Below are 23,926 nucleotides of genomic sequence, written 5' to 3' on the forward strand. Positions count from 1 at the left end.
GTTGTTCTGCTGAGGATGTAATGCAAGGACACAGATGTGTGTGTACGTGTACACATACTGCAAGAACATGAGGAAAACATGTTCAAATCAAAGCCATAAAGGCCAGCTGGGTTGATGGGTTTCCTTTAGCACATAAGATTCCCATGCTTTGAAGATTTTCTTGGTTGAAAAGATACTTCTGAAGGCTTTCCTTCCAAATTCCAAACACATCGAAAAGCTCCTATTCTTTCTGCTTTACTTTATGCTCACAACACTGACATCTGGCAAGTCGTCCAAACTATTTACCTGTATTGAGCATACTTGTAAAGGGAGCTGTGCCAGAGTCTTTGGGAAAAGCAGTCAAGATTGTGCTTTTGATAATTACTGAATACATGTTGTTCAGAGAGATGTCTGATAAATGACACACACTCAAAATGAATTTAAATTTATATACATATATTGAAAATAGAATCATTTGTTCTTGTCTTGAATTATTAATATTAAACTGCAAAATACAGTTTATTTTGTAACATTTTTGTGAAGATTATCATACTTCTGTTTTTTAGTGCAACAGTGAAATCTGTGGCTGTGAAAGAAATAGCATGGTAAGAAAATGTTCAGTTTATGAATATCTGACAGAGTATTGAAATACCTCATTCTCTCTAGATCTAGCTAAGACAGATTCTATCACTATAATTTGAGTGCTAATTTTACAGAAAACAGGGCTTAGTTGTTTATGTCTTGAGAAAGATGAAGGTTAGGAGGGGAAGTGGGGAAAAAGGGCATAAAAGGAGGTGAAGTGGTTATGGTGATGAAGTTATGATAACAAGTGTAAAGAAAGATATACAGGAAAAGCAATAGAGAATGATGTGGGGGAAAAATGTGATAAAAAAACCCCAGTAATTTGCAAAACAAGAGACAAATCCTGAGAAAAAAATTAATAATTTTTAAAAATCTAAAGAAAAGGAGTACCTGAGAGAAGGGTAAGGGCAAATTTAGAAGCACCAGAGACCATAATGTGCCTTTCCACAGTCATTGGTTCCCAGCACATTCAGTATTAGGGGATCCCATAGCTTTGCTGGCACTCAGGAGAGCACAGATCCAGGGACTGTCAACATATCAGGTTCTGCCATATGCTTGCCTCAAGTCTTCTGTGTTCTTTTAAAGAATGTGAAGATCATTAAATGCAAAAATGACAGGAGGAAGGGTACTGTGGAGAGTTATCTATTTGACCTCACTGCTGTCTTTCCAGTCTCTGGCTGCAAGGATCTTTTACAAAGTGCAAAGCATATAGAATCTGTGGGTTTCCCATTCCTGCACCTGACACCTGGAATAATCCCACTACAGTTCTTGGCAGTGAAAATAATCATGCCCAGAAAGCTGGGAACCTGCCCTTAAGATTTTTACCATTGAAAACTGCAAATGGAAAAGTACTTTAAACATGGCTGAAGCACATGATAAGTTGTAGCCCCTTATTATGAGCTCAGTTCCAATTATAAACAGATTTAATAAGGATATAGCACTCTTGGAACTAACAAAGTATTGAGCAAATAGGAATTTGCAAAACAACTTCTATGAAATTAAGCCAAAAATAAGCCTTTGATCTGTTCAAACTTTTATTATACTGATAATGCTAATTATAACTTAAAATTGGCCCTTGGCTATGGGTTTTAGATTTGAAGATACTTCTGATGTCTTCAAAAAAAAAGTAGTTTCTTACAGAGTGTTCTATTGACAAATCTTTCCTGTAAAACATATTTCACTTTCTTACAATAGCATGTGGACTGTGTTATCCTTGATGATGGTGGATTTCTTTTGATGTCCAATCGAGATGAATATACACAACAGGTATGTATATTCTTTAAGAACAGAAGATGAAAACCAATAGGAAGACATTTAAAGAGAAAAGAAAAAGCATTTAACTCTCAACTTACTCTAAAGATAACATTTCTGAATCACAAAAATATTGCTGAATCAGAAAATCTAGGGGATTTGTTAGTTTTTTTGGTTTTCTTTATAGATGAAGATGCCAAATTTGCTATCAAGTTACATTCTTCGTGCTTTGCCATTAGGCTGATAGGCTGCCAATGGATGGTGAGGACAAGCAGTATGTTATCCAACCTCCTTCTTGCTCATATTCTTCTTTCTCTTCCCCAGGCAGGGTCTCATTGATACTGCATTTAACAGTTACTGGCTAACTGGGGAATGTAGAGCTGTGCACTTTGTTATGAGAAGAAAACTTGGAAATGTTTTACCTTATCTCTCTGTATTGCCCCCCATCAGATTGGAAGATTCTTTGGTGAAATTGATCCTGGCCTGATGCGAAACCTGATTAACATGTCCCTGTATGCCTTTAACAAGTCGTATGACTATCAGTCAGTCTGTGACCCCGAAGAAGAACCAAAGCAAGGAGCTGGACTTCGTTCTGCTTATGTGGTCGGTAGTCCCATGTGCTGTGGCTGACAATCCATTGAAAGACTTCGTGTGTTCATACAAATAAAATAACCTCTTTTGGGGTTTTTTTCCAGCCTACAATAACAGATATTTTGCAACTTGGATGGTGGGCTTCAGCAGCAGCCTGGTAAGTACAAGAGTGTAGGAAATCTCTATATCCAAACTATAATTGTTCAGTGGTTTGAAACTCTATTTGGCTTGGATTTTTTCCTTCATAAAAGTTCTCTGGACCCTTTGTTTCTGTAGTTTCTCATCATGAAAATTCTTAGCTATGCCTCCAAACATGACTGTTTTGTCAATGGTTCAGTTCAAACAGTTCAAATAGTTCAATTCAAAACTGCTTTTGCCGGGTTTTATGAGTGTGTGTTCTGACTATAAAATCAGCTTCAGGAAGGAGAGTTTGGATTAATGATCTACATATGATGGGCAGTTGTGATGTCTAAATTATCAGATTTTGAATTATTAATCACTTGGCTCCCTATTTCACAATATCTTTTTTGTCTTTTTCTAGCAAGAAGGCTTAAGAAAATCAATGTTTGCTTTTCAGTGAATCATTTTACAAAACACATGAATCATGAATCATTTGGGTTGGAAGGGATCTTTAAAGGTCATCCAGTCCAACTTCCCCTACAATGAGCAGGCACATCTTCAACTAGATCAGGTTGCTCAGAGTGCCATCCCACCTTACCTTAAATGTTCTCAAAGATGGGACATCTCAACCTCCTTGGGGAACCTGTGCCAGTGCTTCACTATCCTCATTGTAAAAAATACCTCCCTCGTATCTAGTCTGCATCTTCCCTCTTTTACTTTAAATCTATCATCCCTTGTCATATTGGAACAGGCCCTGCTATAAAGTTTGTTGTCATCTTCATTCAAAGCCCCCTTTAAGTACTGAAAGGCCACAATAAGGACTCCTGGGAGCCTCTTTTTATTCAGACTGAACCCCAACTCTCTCAGCCTTTCCTTATGGCAAAAGTATTCCATTCCTCTGATCATTTTTGTGGCCTTTGTCTGGACCCACTTACAGGCTCATGTTTTCCTGTGCTGAGGACTCCAGGGCTGACACAGTACTCAGGTGGGGTATTTTACCTTTCTCAGGCCATGCCAATTGACACTCATTTCAGCTGCTTCCCTCAGCACCACACTGGGATAAGTAATTGGCACTGATGTGGTGCTTTTGTTGTGGTGTGAATTGCACCCTTGGAGACTGGTCCTTTTTTCTAAAACTTCATGTTGTTTTTTTTCCCTAATAATAATTACTAAACTGGGATCAATTACCTCCTTTATGAAGCTAAAAGTTAAAATATGTAGGAGCTGAAGAAACGTACAGTAATTTTCTCACAGAAGCACTCTGAAGACTGTATGTTGTATTTCATTGTTGGTTACATTTAGTTAACAGGAAGAGAAATAATCTTGGTTTTCTTGGATAACAGCAAGCCTCAAAAATTGAAGATGGGCAATTATCCAGAAGAGTAACTTGAGTTCTTTTCAAACAGAGGAACTTCAGTTTATCAGTGTTCAAATCAGACTCAGCAGTCTGGTCTCAATTTAGACCTAAGGTTTATTTTGTGTGATGTTTAACTTGAAAGCACAACATTAAATTACTTTACTGTGGCCATGTTTTTAATGGAGTCTAGGTCAGAAGCAGGCAGAGAAGGCCATTAAGCAAAGTGAGAAGGGATGACCAAAAAATGGATTCAGTGAGGCACCTGGCAAAAGCAAGTACAGGGAAATAAGAGAAACCAGGTTATTAAAGAAAGCTCTAGTGTTTCAGGCAAAAAATGTGGGATAAAGGTGTGAGTGATCATTTTCAAAATTTATACAGGATACATCAGCATTTGGTTAAGAGAGTACATATCATTTCTCCTTCATGCTCCTTTAAGTCAGGAGATTTAGGACTTTTCCCAGGCTGCCTTTTTTGTTCAGTTCACTATAAATTCTGAGGTAAGCCATTACAAAGGATTACTATTTTCTGTCAGTAAATTGCATCACTATTGAATAGAATCAGGTCCCTTCTGGTCCATAACTGCTCTGTGCTGTTCCTCTGATGATTCAAAGCACAAAGTCATGGATGTGAGTGCAGAACTTCTTCAGGGAATGCCTCCATGGGGAAGCAGGAATAATGCTAGAAAAGGAGGAAAAAACTCTCAGGTTGAATGAAATTATATAGTCCCTTCTGTCTACAGAACAAGTGTTAAAACAGAATGAGATGAGAAGAGACTGGATCATATTTGTGGGTAGAAGCAATCTTAAAACTTGACAACTGGGAAATACAACTTAGGAAGGTTAAGGAGAAGCAGTGAGTCAGAGAATGTACCTGTTGCTGTTCCTGTTTTGACAGGCTGGTAGACAATGTCTGTCTGTGTGGCAAGCTGGTACCTACTTTAAGTAAATAACATTGGAAAAAATGCTATCATCAGTGAAGAAAAAATTAAATAAATGGAGCTCTTTAAGCTTAAGTATTTTGGCAGCATATAGGAAGAAAATGTAGTCCATACCTCAAGAGCAAGAATAGAGACGACTTTAAAAGTCAAATGTTGCATTAATGTTTTTTATGATATAATATTCCAGTGTTGATGTCTTTCTCAGAAATTTAATAAAACTTAATCAGTGAAAAGTATCTAATTCAGGAGCATTTTCTCTGTGTTAAAGAGGAGTTCCAGTTGGTTTAAGTTGTAGAGAAATACCAACATGCCTCTTCCACCTCCCACAGAGGTATAAAAGGAGGGCATGGCTGGTGTGATAACATTTCCCTTATGTGAGTCGTGGGAACATATTACAGAAAATCAGAACTGTAGAATAAAAATTAGTGTGAAAGACCTGTGAGAATGTGGGAAAAGAAAACCAGAGTCAAACTGGAAGGTTTAAAGAAACACAGCTTTGATAACTGACAAAAGCATAAATACTATTATTAATCACTTATATTTGAATAGATTTTAAGTATCCATTATGATACAGAAAAGAAAAAAGCCTTTAAAGATATATTGTCTTTCTGTGTTCAGGTCTATCTTACAGCAGCTGTTTTTGAGCTTGACTTTTCCACGATTCCTTGAAGCAGGTAAGTCAAAAGAATGTTAAAGAGTCAACTTTTGAGGGAAGTAGAAGGTAAGAATCTAGGCCAGGGGACATATTTGGGTCTCCCCATTATGTCTGTGACTTAAAAATGTTGTTTGTTTGTTTTTTTAATCATTTATTTATTTATTTTATATCAGCTGATATGGAAGATGATGATTTCGGCGCTGCCCTGCCTAAAACAAGTTGTATCACTGAGCAAACTCAATATTTCTTTGAAAACAATGATAAATCCTTTGGTGGGATTGTAGACTGTATAAACTGCTCCAGGTAAAATTTCTTCAATATAAGTAATAACATTGTGATTTTTATTTATTTTACAAAAGATAGGGACTCTATTAAATAGAGAAAAAATATAATTTGGATTAATTTCACAAAACTTACATAAGAAGGACAGAGATAAAAAGAGGCAGGCAATTGCATTCTCTTTTTTATTCATTTAGAATTAATTTTAATTTTAATCATTAGAGAATTTAGTCAGTTTTTTTTTTTTAATAGTCTGTGCTCCATGAAAATTATACTTTTATCTCTGTCATGATTTGTTTTCTTTTAATTTGTTATGTCAATTTAAAAGCATTCTGCAGTATCCCAAGGGATATGATCTTCTTTAATCAGGTTATGTATCAGAATTTTTGACGGTCAAGAGATTATGCAATTTATCTTCTAATTTATCTTCTAGTTGATAGTGCTCATGATTTAAAAGGTATGAGTCTTAAAAAGCAAGCAGAGATATTCTATTTTATTATTAAAATAATTACTCTCCAGACACCATAAGGAGGCCTATTGAAGATGATATTTATTAATGCATGAAAAAAATTGTATACTTCACAAACATAACATCTTGGGCCTAGATCTCTGTTTCATACAAGAGCCTGCTGGAGTTTTGTATACATTTTGAGCTTCTGAAAACATCTGAGAAATTAGAATTAATAGCCAGATTTCAAACAAAAAAAAAGACAATATTTCAAGCCAGGAAAGAAAGAGAGAACTTTGGAGAAAGGTGAAGAGAGCCAAAACACGCAGACATTTTTTCCACTTCCCTACTTCCTCCATGTTGCTAGTATGCGTTTGGATTATTTATAAACTGCAAACAACCCTTCTAACTTAAAGACCTTTTTGCAGAATTATATGGCCATAAAAATACAACAAATACACATCCAATACATGACTTTAACAAACCCTATGCTTCTCTCTCACTCTTCTTACAGAGGAGGTTTATGTTTTGGAGTTTTGTTTGTTTGTTTTTGTGGTTGGGGTTTTTTTCAGTGTTAATTGATGCTGAACTGATGTTATTCCTCAGTACAGCTACTGTGGTAGCAGTACAGAGCTAGCTATTAATTCAATTAAAGTCATTTTTTGCTCTTTTCCATTTTTTCCACTAACAAGTCTAGTTGAAAGAGGGTACGATGGAAATGTCAAAAGGATTACAAAATTTATTTTAAATGTTTCTTACTGTTTGTTAATGAAAAATATAAACAGTAGCAGGCAGACTAAATCTGTGAAGCTGGATCATTTTATTCCAATACTGTGTGTCCTTCTCAAATATGATTTTCCTTGCTTCATTTAAACATAGGTTTTTGTTGGCCTTTTTTCCAGACTTTATCATGCAGAGAAAATTTCAAACACCAATCTGGTGTTCATTATCAGTGACAGCCAGCTCCTGTGCCGTTCCTGTGACCCAAAGCCACTGATGCAAGCGGAGAAGCCGGGTATCCTTTAAAAATCATGTTATTTAATAGTGTGGATTGATTTTTGGCTATGGGATACTGGGATATATTTGGGGAGAAATGACCTACTTATCCATGTTATTACCATGGTTCATGGTTGCCACTGGAACACTTGAAGTAGCAGGTATTTGTGGATGGTATCACAAATCATGTGAAGCAGCAGTCATTGAGGTAGAGAGCAAAGCTGTTATTTGTGAGAACTTAGACAGAAATGGGCTCACAGGAACTTAATGAAGTTTCAAAAAAGCAAATGGGGCTTTGTCTTGGGTCGAGGACAGAATAATTGCATAGCTGACAGGCTAGGGACAGAGTGACAGAAAGTTTTGCAGAAAAGAGCTGGAGGTTGATGGTGGGCAGGAAGTTGACCACGGGTTGGCACTGTGCCTTGCAGAAAAGTGGGCTGGTCACATCCCTGGCTATGACAGCAAGAGAGTAATCAGCAGACTGGGAGAATTGATCCATCCCAACCCTTCAGCACTGGTGAGCCCACATCTGGAGTGCTGTGTGCTTCCCAGGACCACACTGGCATACAGGAGGAAATGTAGTGAAGGGCCACCAAGGTGATTGGAATCTGAGAGCACAACCAAGGAAAGTCTGAGTGTCCTGGGTTTGTTCAAACTTTAGAAAAGACAGTGGTATGTCTGTCTAGAGAAATAACAAAAAAAGGGACAGGATAGGAGTGTTTGGTCATGAAAAGTTGAGATGTTGGTTAGTTAATGAAGGCACTTTAGCGTGTGCTCAGTGTCAAAGACAAGCTTAGTTCTTGTGGTAAGTGAATTAGCCATTAAAGGCTAGAGTTCATCCAGCTGCATAGAATTTCTTCAGAGCTGGCTGGAGACAGGTGGCTTACGTGCTAGGCAGAGCTCTTGCAAAACAAGCATTGAAGTTAAAAGCATGTGAAAGCCTGTTTTAATTTACAACCACCTTCATGCCAATCTCTCTGCTTTAGCCTGCTCACTGCAGTAGATACCTGTAAGTGATGGTGATGGAAATCCATAAAACGAACATACACATTCTAGGCCAGGAGAAAATCACCTCAGCCATTCTCTTCTATGTAGGCTTGAGGACAGCATGCCAGAAGTGGTAAATCAAGCCAAAATTTCTATTGCTGTGGCAGAACAGGGAAAACAATTAGTAATACCTCTGTCCACGTCAGGAAGTTAGTTGAGACAGCCTCTCCCACTCCTGAAAGAAAAGCAGATGGTGGTACAGATGACTGTGTTTCTTTGGCACATGCAATGCATTCATTGCCACATTAATAAAACTGGAATTCCGTCTACGCTTGGGCTGAAAAGGAAGTTACATTGGGGTGTCATCACATAACTATGTAAACACAGCCTAATATTCTAATTGGCTTCAGTCCATGACAGTTTGATTAACTGTTTCCACTGTCTGAATTTATAGACAGCACTCACTATAGAAAATGAAACGTGATGAATGGGAAAGGGCACATGACTTGCATTTCCCTGTGGAACCCAAAACTACTAAAAAGCAGCAAATGACCTCAAATGGCAGTCAGAACAGCTAGGTGGGCTTATATTGACTAAAGGAACTATTTTATTTTTATTCAACTATGCAGTACTAAGCTATTCCCTCTCTTCTGTAAATAAGGTACATAGTAAAATGCAGATGTAGCATAACATCACCCAAGCAGACAAAATGACCTTTGGGTGCTATTTAGATTATTATTATTACACTTTGCTTCCTTTTGGCTGGTGCAGCTTTGCTTATGCACAGTCTCTTAGAATATTTTCGTGTTTCAACTTCCTTTTCAGTTGAGCCACAGCAGAGAAAAGGGGAGGGGAGTCTAATAACATCTGAATGAAGGCAGATACAGATCTGTGTAAATAACCCCCCCATCATCTTGCCTTCTGTTCTCTTTGGCCTCTCCACTTGTTGCACTGAGGTTGCTGCACTACTCGTGGTAGTACATGAACAGGATTGCTCCAAGTGTAAATTAGAGCTGCAAAAACACATTCTGGCACTTGATTCTTGTAATATGTGTGCTACCTGGAGTGGAATAAAAATAGCTTAACGTACTGAATGGTAATATAAGCAGGTTTCACCAGAAGGGTGTTTTGCAGTTTGCCATACCCATGCCTTTCAAGTCTGCTGCAATGACTTGTGTCCCACATTAGCTAGTGGCACATGTGAAGTACAGTGTGAAGGACTTTAACACCAACAATTACAGACTTCAGAGAAGTGAGCTGAAGCAGTACTAACTGAATATATTCAGTTAGCTAATTAATAGCAGGTCATTTTTCCCCTTTCTCTCCTGCTGTTCTGCTCGTAGTATGGACAGCATTTTCTCTGTCTGCCCTCATCACTGAAATGCTAATGGGATCTCAGTAGTTTACTACAAAGCCTACAGCAGCATGATCTTTTCTATATTTGGGGTAGGTAATGCAAGTAGACCCAGTAGCTTTTATAGGCTTTCACTGCTACTGTATATGACATTGCTTTTCCAAAGATTCCTTGCTTTTACTGTGTATCTTCATTATGGCAGAGTAACTCAGTGGTAACATAATCATCACTATTGAGAGTTTACTGCCTTATTAAATATTTTCTGAAATATTTATGCAATGATAAAAAAAGGCAATACAGAAAATGTTAAAAGAACTCAGCTTTTATTTTATTTTTTGTTTATGGTTCTGAAAATATTCTAAAAAGTTGTGTGTTCATTTTCTTGATTATAGCAGTGTAAAAAAAATGGTATGTAATTTTGATTTATCTAAATGGTTGGGTTGGTTTTCTTGAATCTAAGCAAGGAGCTGTGAATAGTGATGTTTATTTCAGCACTCTCTGAATTAGCATAACTCTTGTCTCCTGCCATGGAAAAAACAAACAATATTGATCCTGCTCATGTACAATGCATGAAAAACAGTGACACTCCTTAACCAGAGAAACAGATGAAGGGCCAAATCCATGTGAAATGGTCAAACAACCAAGATACAGAAAGGGTCCTGAAATCTGTTTTGATGAAGCCAAACAGGTAAAACTGAAGTTGTAAGACTTTAAGACTATCTTTAAAAACAATTGTAGAGCAGCTTTAGACGATCAGTGAAAACTGTATTTAAATGTACCTTGGTGCCTAGTAACCTTTTTATCACTATACATACTATTCACTCTAGACCATAGCCACTCTTTTTCAATTAACATAAACTTAACAGCTGCTTTCTTATCTGCCTTTTCTATACCCATTGCACTTTCACACATGATTCCCACTAAAATATCATCAGTGAGTGTAAAACTGTTGGTCTCTGTACGGTGCTGTGAAATTCAGCTCTTCAATGACTTGCACAAGAAGATTGTTAGTCTTGGCTTAGAAGTAGTATTTCTATATTAATGTTTCCAAATATTATTTAAAGTACTGCTAAATTACTAAAAAAATTATATGTGTTTTAGGATGTTGTTTCTAATTCTGCAAATTGTACTGCCCTTAGGTCATAATCTTAGCAGGTTTAAAAGTGCATTTCTTTACTGAAATCAACAAAACTATGCTTTTTGGTACTTCTGTGTTGAATGCATTAGTTTTGCAAGAGAAAAAATATAACTGTGCCACATATCTATATTATTTCTAATATTCTTTCTATGTTACCATTCAAAGATACAAAAGAGATTATGCTGAATTCAAGTTGTTCAGAAGAAATTTCAAGACAAAAAGTACTGAACAAGGAAGTTCCTGTTCCTGTTATTAGATACAATAAAACTTTAAACATGCATTTTTAATGCCTCATGCAATTTCTGCAATTTTTGCAGTGGAAAGATTGTCTTAAACCAGTGCACTTAGTTGGCTATAACTGCTGTACACCAAAATTTGTTCCAGTCCGTTCTCTGCTTTTCTTGTAATGAGGCACAATTACTGAGACGTCAGTAGTATTTGAAATGTTTAGAGAACTGGTGTTCAACGCATTTTTCTAGTAACCAAATTTTATTTTAAAAAGGAAGTCTTCTTGCTGGCCAACAAAGTTTAAATAAAGTTGAAAACCCATTCAAAAGCTATCCAGCCATTGTAAATAATCCAAGCCATCCTGATGTGATTGTGTGTGAAAGTACAACTCTTGCTCACTAGCTTGATGTGCTGATCAGTGTGTAAGTCATGTGTTTTGTAACAGTGGATTGTTTTGGTTAAGTTTATTTGCAAAATTTGCTGTGAATCTCTTGCTCTTGGGTGGATGCTTTCACATTAACTCTGCTAACTGCCAGCAATCTGCATGATATCTCATCTTGTATGTCTTTTTTTCTGTGTTTTCTTTCCTTTCCTCTACTTGCTACTTTGCCCGTTATTAATAGGATCAGCCTATATGCACAACGAGTCGTGCCTCTGCCATGACGTCCGCTCCTATCTTCATTTTTCTGCAAGTTTTCATGTGGTGTGGATGGTCAGTTACTTTCTCTAATTTTTTGTTTTGTTCTTGGCTTAAAAAATTAGCAGACTTTTCTACTTACTGAGCATACAAAAGAAAACAGAATTAAGCGAGTCCCAAAAGCAACAATCTGGAGTAAATTACTGTTGCAATATTAAGGGAAATTAAAAAAGAAAAAACCTGTCTGGAGCCTTATAAATCATAATTAGTAAACATGACGGCCTCTCCCACAGAACATACAAAGGCAAGGGAACCTGTTGAGTTTATATGGTTTGCTCTTTGGAATTGCACATGTAACAGCTTGAGTCTGCATCCTTCTCTTCTAAGTATTTTTCCCTTGTCAAAAGGAACAGAAGAAGAAAGTTTTTTTCACAGAAACAAAGATACAAAGCAAATAGAAGAGACATCATACCTGTGAAAGTAAAGCTTCACTTAGGAGGTGCCAAGGATGAGTGTTATTGTGTGAGTGTTGCTGTTGAGAAGAGTGAGGAGTTTTCACTGCATTCAAATGAACACAGCAATTAATGATGGAAGATAATGGTGTGCATCGAATTGGTTAAACTAGGAATTCAGTAAAATAATATTTTTTTACTTCTTAATTTTTGGCGACCTAAACGTACTAATTGCCTGATTACAGCAGAAGGTGAGGTATATCTTCTAATTAACTCCTGTATATTGACCAAGTGCAGACTCTGGGGTTTACAAGTAAAGCCTTGGCAATTAGATTTTGTTGTATTTGATGGTGTGTCATGAGTTACTGTGCAAGTGACATGTCTGCAAGAGAACTGCTGATCTAAAGAGCAAAAAAATGTGTGACTGAAGGGGGTTCTGATCAGCGTTGTTCTGAAAACCACTAGAGGGAGATACTCACATGTCTATCAAAGTAAAGCAAACTGAGGCAGAACTGAAAGCTTACAGGGCATTTTTCAAAGTTGGTATAATGAAATATCGAAATTAATTGAAATTTAGAACAGTCATTTTCACAGTAATTTATAATCTCTCCGTACTTAAGGGAAAATTCAATTAATATCATGTTATAGCAATATCTCTTGAACATAAGTGAAAAAAATCTTTAAATTCTGTTTAACCATTTATTATTTGAGTAATTTTGAAGTTTCTTGTTCTGTTTTTAAATGACGTCATTTCTTGCAAACCTAGGAACTTGCACAGCCATGGCAGAAGATTGTAGGGAAAGGTGAAAGGCCTTTCTTTAAGCCAGTAGTATTTCACATTAAAATCTAGATTAACATCTCATATTCTTGCTCATGCAATTTGCTCTGCACATAGCTTTCTTTAATTAAAAAGCTACTGTCCAATGTACATAAAGCAGCAGAGACTCACCTTGAACTGAATTCTTTATGCCCAAAATGTACTCTCTACTTAAGGTGGGAAACGCACAGAATATCATTTTAGCTGATAAGCTTTTGGCAACAGAAAGTTATAAAGCTGATTTTGTCCCTCCATCTTGTTTTTAATAACTTTCTGATTTTGGAGATGGGTTCTCTCTGGACATTAATCTGAATAGTTATATTAAATCACTGAAGCCAGCACTGATACAATCCAGCTGATCAGGTTTTTTTACTTTTCATCAAGGATAACAAAATAGTCATTATCACTGCCTCAAATGGCTTGCTCTTATTTTGCACATGCACACTGGTTTTGTTTGCCATGCCTGAGAATAAAGGAAAAAACTGTACAGATTTTTAGCCCCCACTGGGAATGTCTTACTTCCATCAGCTCCCAGGTATGTCAGTGGGAGCTTTGAGGGTGATCAGCAGTCCAGGCCACTGGATAAATCTTGGTGGAATTGCCTGCGTCCCCAGTCTGTGCATGGGTGTCTGAACACCTTTGACAGCTTTGTCTGGTAGTCCAGGCAAAGGAGGGTAATCCAAAATTTATGAATGACCATGCACTGAAACTGGAAGTGACTCTTGAGTAAAAGAAAAGGTGTTCTCCATGTAATATGAAATATTTAAAATACATGCTAATAAAAGGTATAACTTTGAGGTAATCAAGTGGTATCAAAGGCCAGATCAGAAGCTCTTTGGGCAGATGTTGTTTTACCCTTTTATATGTCAGAGTAGTACAGTGGGTTCCGATGAATTATTATCATTTAAAAACAAACTTTTAGTACATTAAAAAGTTATAGTGCACTTCTAAAGGAGTAACAAGTATGTTTATAGCCTTAGCATATACATGTATATCTGTATTTATAGTTCCAAGTGTGTTTTTAAAATTTTGGACTGGCAGTGTCTTCAAGGAAGTACTGATATATAGCAATTATTCTGTGGCTTTGATACTTAACAATGAAAGTATGGTTTTATAAAAGCATTCATTTCCATTCTGAAAGTGCTGAATAATTTTCATAGCATGTGATGCTGTAAAACTGTCTTATCTAGAGCTGTCATAGTAAGGCATGACATGAAGGAGATGACATTTGGATTTGATACTTCTCTACCTTAAGCATGCAAGGAAATTCGATGTGATTAATGTGAGAAATTACTCACACTTCTGGTGAAATGGAAGTGGCTTACAACAATTCTTTCCAATTTCTTTTACACTTCTTTCTCTCTTCAAAGAGAATTAATATGCAGACGTAATTTTGAAGACAACAAAGAGAGGACATTTCCACTGGTCTGTTATTCAGGATTTGTGTGATTAATGTAATGGGCTGGAAAATTTCAGTGAAACTGCTTAAAAATAGTTCAGTGTCTAATTTTACTGGAAGAGGTAAAGATAAGATAGTGTAAAGAGAAGATAAAGTGGTGCTGTATATCTTTCTTATAAGATATTTCAGAAGAAATCTCAAAAATAACATTAACATGAAACAGTTGAAAAGTTTCCTTAAAGCTCAAGAGAAGGGAAAGTGTTCTCAAAAATGGAATTTGGGGACCATTCAAAACTGATATTTCTCTCAATCTGCTTTTAAATTAGGGATGGAATCACACTTATTTCTAGGGGACTCTTGACTGTTTTGATTCATGTAAATAAACACATAATCAGATTTTCTCCCCTTTTTATCTATTTTATTTTCCTTGAAAGTATTTTCACATGTTCTGTAATTTTGACAAGAGTGAAACCACAAAAGAAAATTACAGAGTGAAATTCTGTGGAGAAAAAAATTGATTTAGATTGAATTTACTGTACCTTCTTTGCCACTACTATTTTTGTCTTAGCTTAGAACACGAAAAAATTAACTGATGCCAGAGACAATATTTAGAAATTGTTCTTGGCAGAACTGCTGGTTTACCATTGCAGATTGGTCTACAAACCTCAGAAATTTAATGTGTCTTTGATCAATTTGTTAAAATCTCACTAACCTTGAAATAAGTGTAAAAACCTTGTATACTTTTGTGTAGTGCAGTTCAATAATGTCATTCATAATAAGAGGTTGCCTCTCCTCCATGAGGCTTCCAAGAAATTCTCTACTGTTGTGAATTGTGAATCCCTTAAAAACTTCTCTGTGTAGTTTTAGGGAGAGGGAAAAAGATACTAAAATACTTCTTTTCAACCCAATAGGAATATTTCATTGTATGACTGATGAATGTAAGAGTGGTTGAGAAATTGTGGTGTAGTTAGAAAAATCTCAGAGCAAGTAGAAATGGACAGCAGAATGGAGGGTGTTTTCAAGTACATATGGTGGTAGGATTAATCTATGAAGATAATTTGCAATATTTGGTCTAATGCAAGAAGGTGTAAGATGAGTCCTGTATAATTCTGTATGTGGAGGCCTACTTGCTTTGTGTCCGTACTGGATGCCATTTTCACTATAAAGGAATTTTCCCCTCATATTAAACACAATTTTGTTTAAGACCTTCATTTTACTGCTTATACTCTCCAGACATCTCCTGTCTGTTGGAAATTTTAAATCTGCTGATTTGCTTTCAACTCTTTCTTCAAAGATGACTCTTCTAAGTAATTTCAGTGATAAGAATAATAAATACCAAGAGGTAACACTGAGTGCCTTTCGCTGAATTCATGTTAGAGGAAACCTTCACTGATAATTCTGTTTTTAGTGGTAATCACTGCAAGAAAGAAGCAACGGGGTTATTTTTAAGGGCTTTAAATAATAAAAAAGCTGCATGACAAGATACAATGCAGATGCAAATAGTGACAGAGCCAAACTAAATAAACCAGAATGTTCAGTGCATCTTGAAATCTTAGCGTCCTAGTCCAAATCTGGTGCAGCAGAGTTCACTTACGATTTCTTGTCGACCAGAAACCTTAGGAATTTTGAACTTGTAGAGAGCAATCAACTAAAAAGAAACAAGAAACCAAACCAAAATAACAACAAAAAACCAAACCAAACAAAAAGCCAAAGCCAAAATTATACAACCAAATTATAAAGCTAACACAGGACAGAGATATGTCTGGAAAACACTACTGTTAATAAACAATGGCGGCCAACATGAGGTATTTGCTTTAGGACAAAATGAATTTTTGTTTCTTTCTAACGAAATTGAATGCTGATTCGGGTTTTTTTTTGGGCTTGGGATTGTTGGGGTTTTTTTTACATCTAAGTTTCTAAAGGAGACTCTTGGTGAATGCTATAACTCCTGATAATGTACTGAGTCTGCTTTGTCTGCTTTATCTGATTTTCCATATTTTTCCCAAACTGTTTTGGAAACCTACCAGCTTAAAAGAATGCACTGTGTGGAGAATAAATAATTTAAGATTCTCACCCATTAAAGCTGGTATAAAGAACTCATTGAAGGCCTTTGCTTTGCCCTGTAATTTCCAAATTTCTGTCTTTACACCTCTGTTGTGAAGGAGTTGCCCTAACATCCTTGGTTTAGTGCTTTTGGTTTAGTCAAAAATTTCTATTATCATTTCAGTGTATTCTGCAGAGAGGTTATAAAAAAACCACTTTATCTCCCCCCCGCCTTATTTCCTGTTTATATCTGATCTGCCATTTTTATGTGCTTTTTTTGTTCTTGCCCATTTGAGTAAACTTGATGTCCTGTACTGCTATTCTTACAAAGCTGGGAAGTTTTGCTTAAGGAAACCAAAATTTGCTTAAAGAAATTTGCTAATAAATTAAAGGTTGTTTAATGGCTCTTTCTTACTTATCCTGATTGTACTTTTTACAGACACACACACACATCCCTCAGCCTTTTCTGGAGTATATTTAGTATTAATTGCATATGCCTCAGAGGCATGTCTGTCTGAACCAGGAGCTTTTCCTGGCTTTTGTCTTTCCTCTGCTTTCTGTTATATTTTTATTTTTTTTCATTTCTGTGCCAACAGCCAGTCTCTGTTACTGTTCAGATTCAGTTATCTATCTGATTCCCTGAACATATTGCTCCTGTTCAAGAAGTTTCCCCAGTTGCTAATATACCTACATTCCTTTCCACCCACACTGGATTTTTTGCCCTTGGAGGCTTGGAGTCTTTTTATAAAATGGAAAGTATCTTTTTATATCATGGGTACAGAATACAGTGAAAAAGAAAAAGACCAAATATTTTCAGCCTTCAGAGCTAACTGTGAATCTCAGACTTGTCAGACAAAGCTGTGAGGGGAAAACTTTCCTGGCTTTTTAGGTACTCATCAGAGTTGTATCAGTCTTGAGAAACAAGGTCTAAGGTGTTACAGGCTCCAGAACAGGTATCAAGTGTATTTCAGCCAGACTAATGAATAGGTCCATCATGTGAAAGGTATTGAGCATTACAAGCAAAGTGGGACCAAAGAACAGCAACTGATGGTGGAGAGGAATGAAGAAAAGTGGTGTGATTGCTGTGTGGCATAAGGAATAGTTACTGATGCATGACAGAGCGCTGCAGCTCAGAGAGAGCTTCAAACTGTATCAAGCATGTACAAGTACTGCAATAGGAAATTTCCTTCTCATACTTGAGCACCAGAGACAGAGAAAGGATTTTCATTCCCTTTGATCATATCTTCACCTGCAGACCATATTCATTTTATTGTGCAATCATTTGATGAAGTGGACATAGACATATTTTGGTGTTTGCTTTCTAATCTTGAAAAGTTATCTGTTCTATGTTTTCTCACAAGAAAGTCATACTCAGAATCTTAAAATGAATGTTGTTTTAAGGAATATAGATGGTGTTAACTTGGGCCCCCAGGTATATTCCATAGCATTTCTTGTTTGATGGTGTAAGTATCCCATCTAGTTCATAAGTGTGTGCCCTAAACATTGAAAGTATTTAATCCTCCCATGTTTATAGTTAAAGTAATAATGTCACTCTTTTTATCAAAAATCAGAGGAATTTGCAGGAATTGTTTTACTACTATTTTAGCAAAATAACATATATAAGACCAAAAAGGATGCTTCGATGGTAGTTCAAAATGTTGAAAACTAAGCTGTAGGTTACTTCTCAAGCAGCTTCACTGTAATTAATATTAAATGATTTCTACTCTTCTTGTCAACAGGAAGATTCGGCTGACTGCGGTGGGGCCTCTGGTCTGAGTCCATCGCTGTGGTCTATGGTAGCAATTCAGTTGGTCCTGCTTTGGCTGTTATCTGGCAGCAGACACTGCCAGTTATGACCTTGCTAAACCAAAACCTGCATAACTTAATCAAGACCTGGCCAAAACGATAGCCTCAGTTTCATTTTCGAAAGGGTCAGCTAAGAGACAGCAGCAGAACAGCAGCGCTCGTGTCTGGTTGTCACGCGTTGTGAGACTCATCGAGGCACCACGATGCCTGCATGTTGGAGTGTCGGATCCTTAAACGTGTGTGAATGCTGCATCATCTACATCCAAACAGATTTCTGTACGTGCCCCGTTGGGGAAATCTAAAACCTTTTGTTTATTCATTTGTTTGTTGTTGTAATCTTGATGACTTCATGTAAAAGGGCTCCCCTAACAATGGCTTATATATATGATTTTCGTTTCTTTTAAGCTTTGGATATCTTGAAGATTTATATTCTTTTACGTGAACAGTTGTTTAAAAACCAAAAAGAAAAAGGAAAAAGGAAAACATTCTCCCCAATACACATTAAGAGCACCACAGTGGCTGCTTTCAACCTCAGTTTTGTCCAATCTAGTTGAGTAAAATGAAAATATTGGCCAGTCTTTACCAGAAGTTCAGCATGATTGGAATGCTTTATGATGAGTGGTTAATTCTTCCTAAATGATTCATGCAGCCAGCTAAGCTTTGGTAGATTGATACTGTATGTATAAAATAAGGAAGGGAGAAAACTACTGTGTTTCAAAATACAAAGGAACTGGAGAGTGTAACAAAGTGATTTTCATCTTAAACTTGGTGTCATCTGTCAGAAAAAAATGCTAATTTCAATGTAATATTCACCTCCTTTTCACAATGCAGTTACGTATAAAGCTAGTAGAAATTCTTCAAAGGCTGAAACAAAAATGCTTGTGAATAAAAAATGTCTTTGTGATATTTGAACGTTGGTTTCCAGGGGTATTTTGCATGATGATGATGATGACGCTATATTATTGTTTTTCAGTTTGTTTTCTTTGATGGTAGAGTATAGTTCATTGAAAGATAACAGAGTGATTATTGTATTGTGTGAGAAATTGAACAATGCAATGTGTTGCAATCAAATCATATTAAATTATATTATGAAACAGAGCTCTGAATATACTGTGCAATGAAAAAGCTGAGAAAATAGGGTAAATATAGCTATTGTAATGAAAGAGTTGAGGTGGATTTTTTACAGAATAGTGATCTCACATGAAAATCTGTGTACAGATATTTTAAGAATATAAAAATCAGATTTAACACATTTATTTTTGGAAGTATATGTTCTCTAAGGTTCATATCAGGTTCCCCCTTTGTTCCCTTCATATAAGCCCCCTTATAATTTTAAAACTTATGCTGTTGCTATTTATTAATGAAAATAGTATATTTAACAGCAAAATGACCTGGTTGCTGCAATTGGAAAAAAGATAAATGGGGAGCCTTGAATCTATATGTATGCACATTGATACTTGATTGTGAATAATAACTCTAGAAGTTGTTTTTATACAACCTCATTGGTGATACAGGTTGGTGCAGTAAATTACAATATTACAGTGTAGCATAGTGTTGATGCAAAATATGATTTGCGCTTTTTTTTCTAGTTTTCAGAACTAAACAGTATTGCAAGACAGCTAAACCAATGAATGTGCAACTCTGCTGGTATTGTACAGTTCTGCTAACAACTGCAAAATGCAAATATTAATATGGCACAATACACTAGCTCTTTTAAAAATAAAAAAAATGCAAATCATTGGTATGTATATGCTGGCAATTGATTGATATAATTTTGATCATGCCAAAAGCTTAAAGAAATGATTGGGCATGCATTAATATCCTATGAAAACTGAAGAAGCTACTCAAAGCCATGGCATGGCTTGAACGATCAGATGTCTACAGTAGTTGTACTCACGGCTGGTTCATTTCACATGTTTTTCATGTACATTGGCTCCAGCTATGTATTTTCTCATGTTTGGGAATACAGTGAGTGAAAAAAATAAATCCTGACCTGTTGTTCAGTGAAAAAAATCTAGATTTAAATATATATATATATATATATATATATATACCTAGCAGTGTAATGAGGTTAAAAGTACTGTTTGGATGACTTCAGGTCCTCCTCAGGGAAGATGGGCTAACATTGATAATAAGGGTGAAGAAAAACTTCCTTCCAGTTCATAGTGCTGCAGTTCTGTTCACCCTAGCCCCAGTTACCACTTGATAAAAAAATTAGTTTGAGTGTTTCTAATGCCAAGACTGCATCCAGTATCTTTCATTAATGCGTCCAATTGACATTTTATGGGAGGAGCAAGTTTTCTAGGATTAGGCCAATAATTACTGCACTCACTGCCTTTACTCTGAGGTTACTTTAAATACTAGTTGGTTTGTGTTGTGCTTTTTTAATTTCACGTTAGTGTACTAAGTTTTCTATAGTTTTCACTTAGCTTCCCAAAAGAAACCCTTCATGGACAAGTTGCACTGTTTCAAACACTTTGCTTATGCTGGTAGGCTATTTTCAGAGTTACTTAATAAGAATTTGATTAGAGTTTGTAAGGAGAAAGAAAGGAAGATGGCACAAATTCATGCTCCCACAGGAGACAACTGTGGCTTTTGCTTTCATCCCACTTCCCTTAGAGTTCTCAAATGTAAAAGGAGGGAGAAGCCCATGCCATGCAGACACAGAGCCCTCCTGGGCAATCCAAAGAGGGAAATGACCTTTGTTCCTCTCCTTCGCCCCTCTATATGACCTGAAGATATGTGCTTCTTTATAAACATGTAGCCTTTCAGGTAACATTATAACAGTCTATATAAACATCTAGCCAACGTGATACCCATTTTATTAATATTTTAGAAAGTAGTGAGGGTTTTAAATACTTTGAAATTATATATTAGAATATAACTAAGTGATGGTCAAGACTTTTTTAAAATACCCCAGTATCTGCAAAACGCAAAACAAAAAATGCAATCTGAACTTTAGCTATCTCAAAATGTGAATACCAGTCTGATAGTAATAGCTCGCATGAGTAAATGCAAATTCTCATGCAGAAGAGTATCCTTACTCTCACAGGGCATCATAGTCATCTCTTGTCTTTGAAAGAATCAGCTTGATCCTAAAATTTAAATTAAGATATTTTTAAATATGATTTACTGTAAAAAAGTTGTGGTTTCTAAAGCCAGATAAAAGGCTCTGTTGATGGTTGCTCAAATCCTTTAAGTAGTGCAAAGGGAACTTTTGGGACTGGTTCAGTTCACACAGAAGTCATGCAGTGTATTGTTCATCTGACAGTAACCACCATTAAAGTTGTTACGGCATGGTACTGTGCAAAACATGATCTGAGGTCTTCACATGAAAGGTTTCTTTCTAGTTTTTTCTTTTACACAACCAGCATTACTGCCAAAACACTGACCGTGGTCCATATTTGTAACAGGTTTTTAACATGACATAGCAGGTCTGATGACAAGATTTTTAGGTCCTGTACCTTTAAGACTTTAGTATTATCTTTTTCATGTTTCTAATGCTTGAGGCTTTACTGCTTAACTTGACAAAAACAACAGCGTTGCTGCCATTTGTAAGTTTTCCTACAATATTCCTTTTATTAACTAAAAACCTGGCCTTACTGGTTTCAAATAAGCAGTATCCCTTTTAAGTGACCTTTGCAACCCAAGTGTTACTTGCTGTGGTTGAGAGCTTTTTGCTGTCACTGAAGAGACATTAAGACCTTTTTTCCCATTAACACATAACAAACATGCTTAGTATGACTTAATTCCAAAATACAACCTCAGTACCGCTGATCCAAAAATTCAGATGCTAGCAGACTGGTTATTAAGAAATATATTAATGCCTACAAGGCACTGCAATGCACTCGAGTGTTTTTGGAATGTCAACCTAAGGTGAAATCTTAATAACTCCTTTCTTAGGATAAATTTTACCCTAACTTCATCAGATACCCAAGCCTTTAACAAAGGCCAGATTTATTATTATTTTGTTCATACCACAATGTTAATATTGTTAATACTCATTGTACACTATTGTAAAAAGATTAAAACAAAGCGTCTGAAAACAATTCAAGACTTTTGAAAAGTTAGCCTCACCCTCTTCCCAGCTACTTGCATCTGTCCTGTTTATGGTTTAAAAGAAAAACATCATCTTGAAGAAATATTTCACTGAGGCTAAAGGGATACTGTCTTGTTCAGATGCCATGAAATTGAGATTGTGATCTGACAAAGCTGTCTTCTCTTCTTGTGTTGTATGGAATGTCTGGATCATGCTTTCTGGGATATTTTTATTGAAATGCTCAGTGTGCGTTTCTGCAAAAAAAGACTTGGTTGCTCTTACAAGGCAAGCAAGTCTTTCTCCCTTTTCTTGTGTTCTCTTGACACTTTTGTGGAACTTGACAAGCCTGGAAAAAAATAATTTTTTGTAAAAATTTGTACAATAATGTTATAAAAATTTATAATCCTAGAACTGTTGTGTTAATTATTGTGCAAAAACAGTATATTCAGAATAAAAGTTTATCATTTAAAATCAGCAACTATTGTATTGTTCCTTCTATATAATAAAAACATGCAAATAATAGCCTATATTATTTGCTATATAATACTTCTGAGTTTCATATAATTATACCTAAGTGTCTGAAGAAAGATAGTGACTTGATGCAGGTCTTCATGGGGTTCAGAGAAGGATGCACAGAAACCTTCATTTCTGTTTCATTTGTGGCTGTGAAAATTTAAAACAAAAACACTGGAAAAAAAAATAACCATTGAAGACTAATGTCTGTAAAGCTCTCAGTAAAATAAGAGTCCAAGACAGCTGAAGTATCCCTGTTGTCCCAAAACAATTGATTTTGGAAGGGTTGCCATTTGCTAACTTGTAAACACTGATGAAGTCCAAGAGTTCATTCACATGGAGGGAGTAAAATCAGATCAAATCAGTCCTGCCCAAGTTGTTTTCCCCACCTCTGACCAAAACTGAGTCATGATTCCGTCAGCTTCTGTACTGCTGCTGTTCTTAGCTAAGCAAGATTATTTTATTATAAAAGTGGATGTATGTACCTTAATAAATAGGCTTGGGGTGCTCAGGAGGTGCTTTGCTGGTTTCAGACTTCCTGCAGGACCACTGGCAATCTCTGTCAGAAGTGCAGGGCAGAAGGCTGCAAGTAGCAACTGCTTTAAAGCCTGATTTTTATCCTTAACTGCGAATGTATCACAGCCTAGAGAGAATGGCAGTTGTAAAATTCTGATGGATTTACTGAATCCCCGAGGAGTAGATAAGAGAATAAGAAATCAAATGCAGATTCTAGTTCTGCAAAGCAATAGATCACCCATGTGGAAATGCTACAAGGCAGTGCATGACACTGCATCAACATCCAGAGATTACCAGCCTCAACTAGATTAAACATTGCTCCCTAACTACATGATTATCCCCACATGCTGAACTCACTCTATCATGTTTTCTGTAAGCTGACTGCCATTGAGATGTAGAAACAAATAAATCCCAAAGATCCCTTTCTTGTACATGTTTGGTTTAATTACTGTATAACAATACACTAGTCATTAAGTAAAGAAGACACTCTTGGACAACACAAGTTTTTTTCCCCACACTTCTGGAACTTATAAGCATTCTTGACCTCAGCAGTTTGATATGGGAAATGGCTGCACTGCAGTGAGATATTCTATATTCATCCCTTGTGCAAATCAAACCAGAATGCATTTGGCCTGTCATACTGTATTATTTTGAGAGATGATTTCACATTGTCCAATGCAGATCTATTGCTGCTAACCATCTACAGAAATCAAGACATTATATAAAATGAATATTACAAAACACCTTCACTGTCACATCTATTAGTCCAGTCCTCCTTGTAATGCTTGACTGAAAAATATGC

General features: G+C 36.2%; 1 protein-coding gene across 1 annotated transcript in view; it reads left to right on the forward strand.

Annotated features, from left to right (window-relative positions):
• LOC131593076 (voltage-dependent calcium channel subunit alpha-2/delta-1-like) overlaps window positions 1-22,569 on the forward strand; it is a 362,152-nt gene extending 339,583 nt beyond the window's left edge. The window contains exons 31-39 of the mRNA XM_058865274.1: window positions 546-584; window positions 1,756-1,827; window positions 2,263-2,415; window positions 2,508-2,560; window positions 5,436-5,491; window positions 5,646-5,775; window positions 7,102-7,214; window positions 10,142-10,224; window positions 17,990-22,569. Of these exons, the coding sequence (XP_058721257.1) occupies window positions 546-584; window positions 1,756-1,827; window positions 2,263-2,415; window positions 2,508-2,560; window positions 5,436-5,491; window positions 5,646-5,775; window positions 7,102-7,214; window positions 10,142-10,224; window positions 17,990-18,106 (816 nt within the window). The 3' untranslated portion in view covers window positions 18,107-22,569. The remainder of the gene's footprint in view (window positions 1-545; window positions 585-1,755; window positions 1,828-2,262; window positions 2,416-2,507; window positions 2,561-5,435; window positions 5,492-5,645; window positions 5,776-7,101; window positions 7,215-10,141; window positions 10,225-17,989) is intronic.
• The last annotated feature ends 1,357 nt before the right edge of the window (window positions 22,570-23,926 follow it).

This window comes from Poecile atricapillus, chromosome Z (assembly GCF_030490865.1).
Source record: "Poecile atricapillus isolate bPoeAtr1 chromosome Z, bPoeAtr1.hap1, whole genome shotgun sequence".
In the NCBI taxonomy this organism is placed as follows: domain Eukaryota; kingdom Metazoa; phylum Chordata; class Aves; order Passeriformes; family Paridae; genus Poecile; species Poecile atricapillus.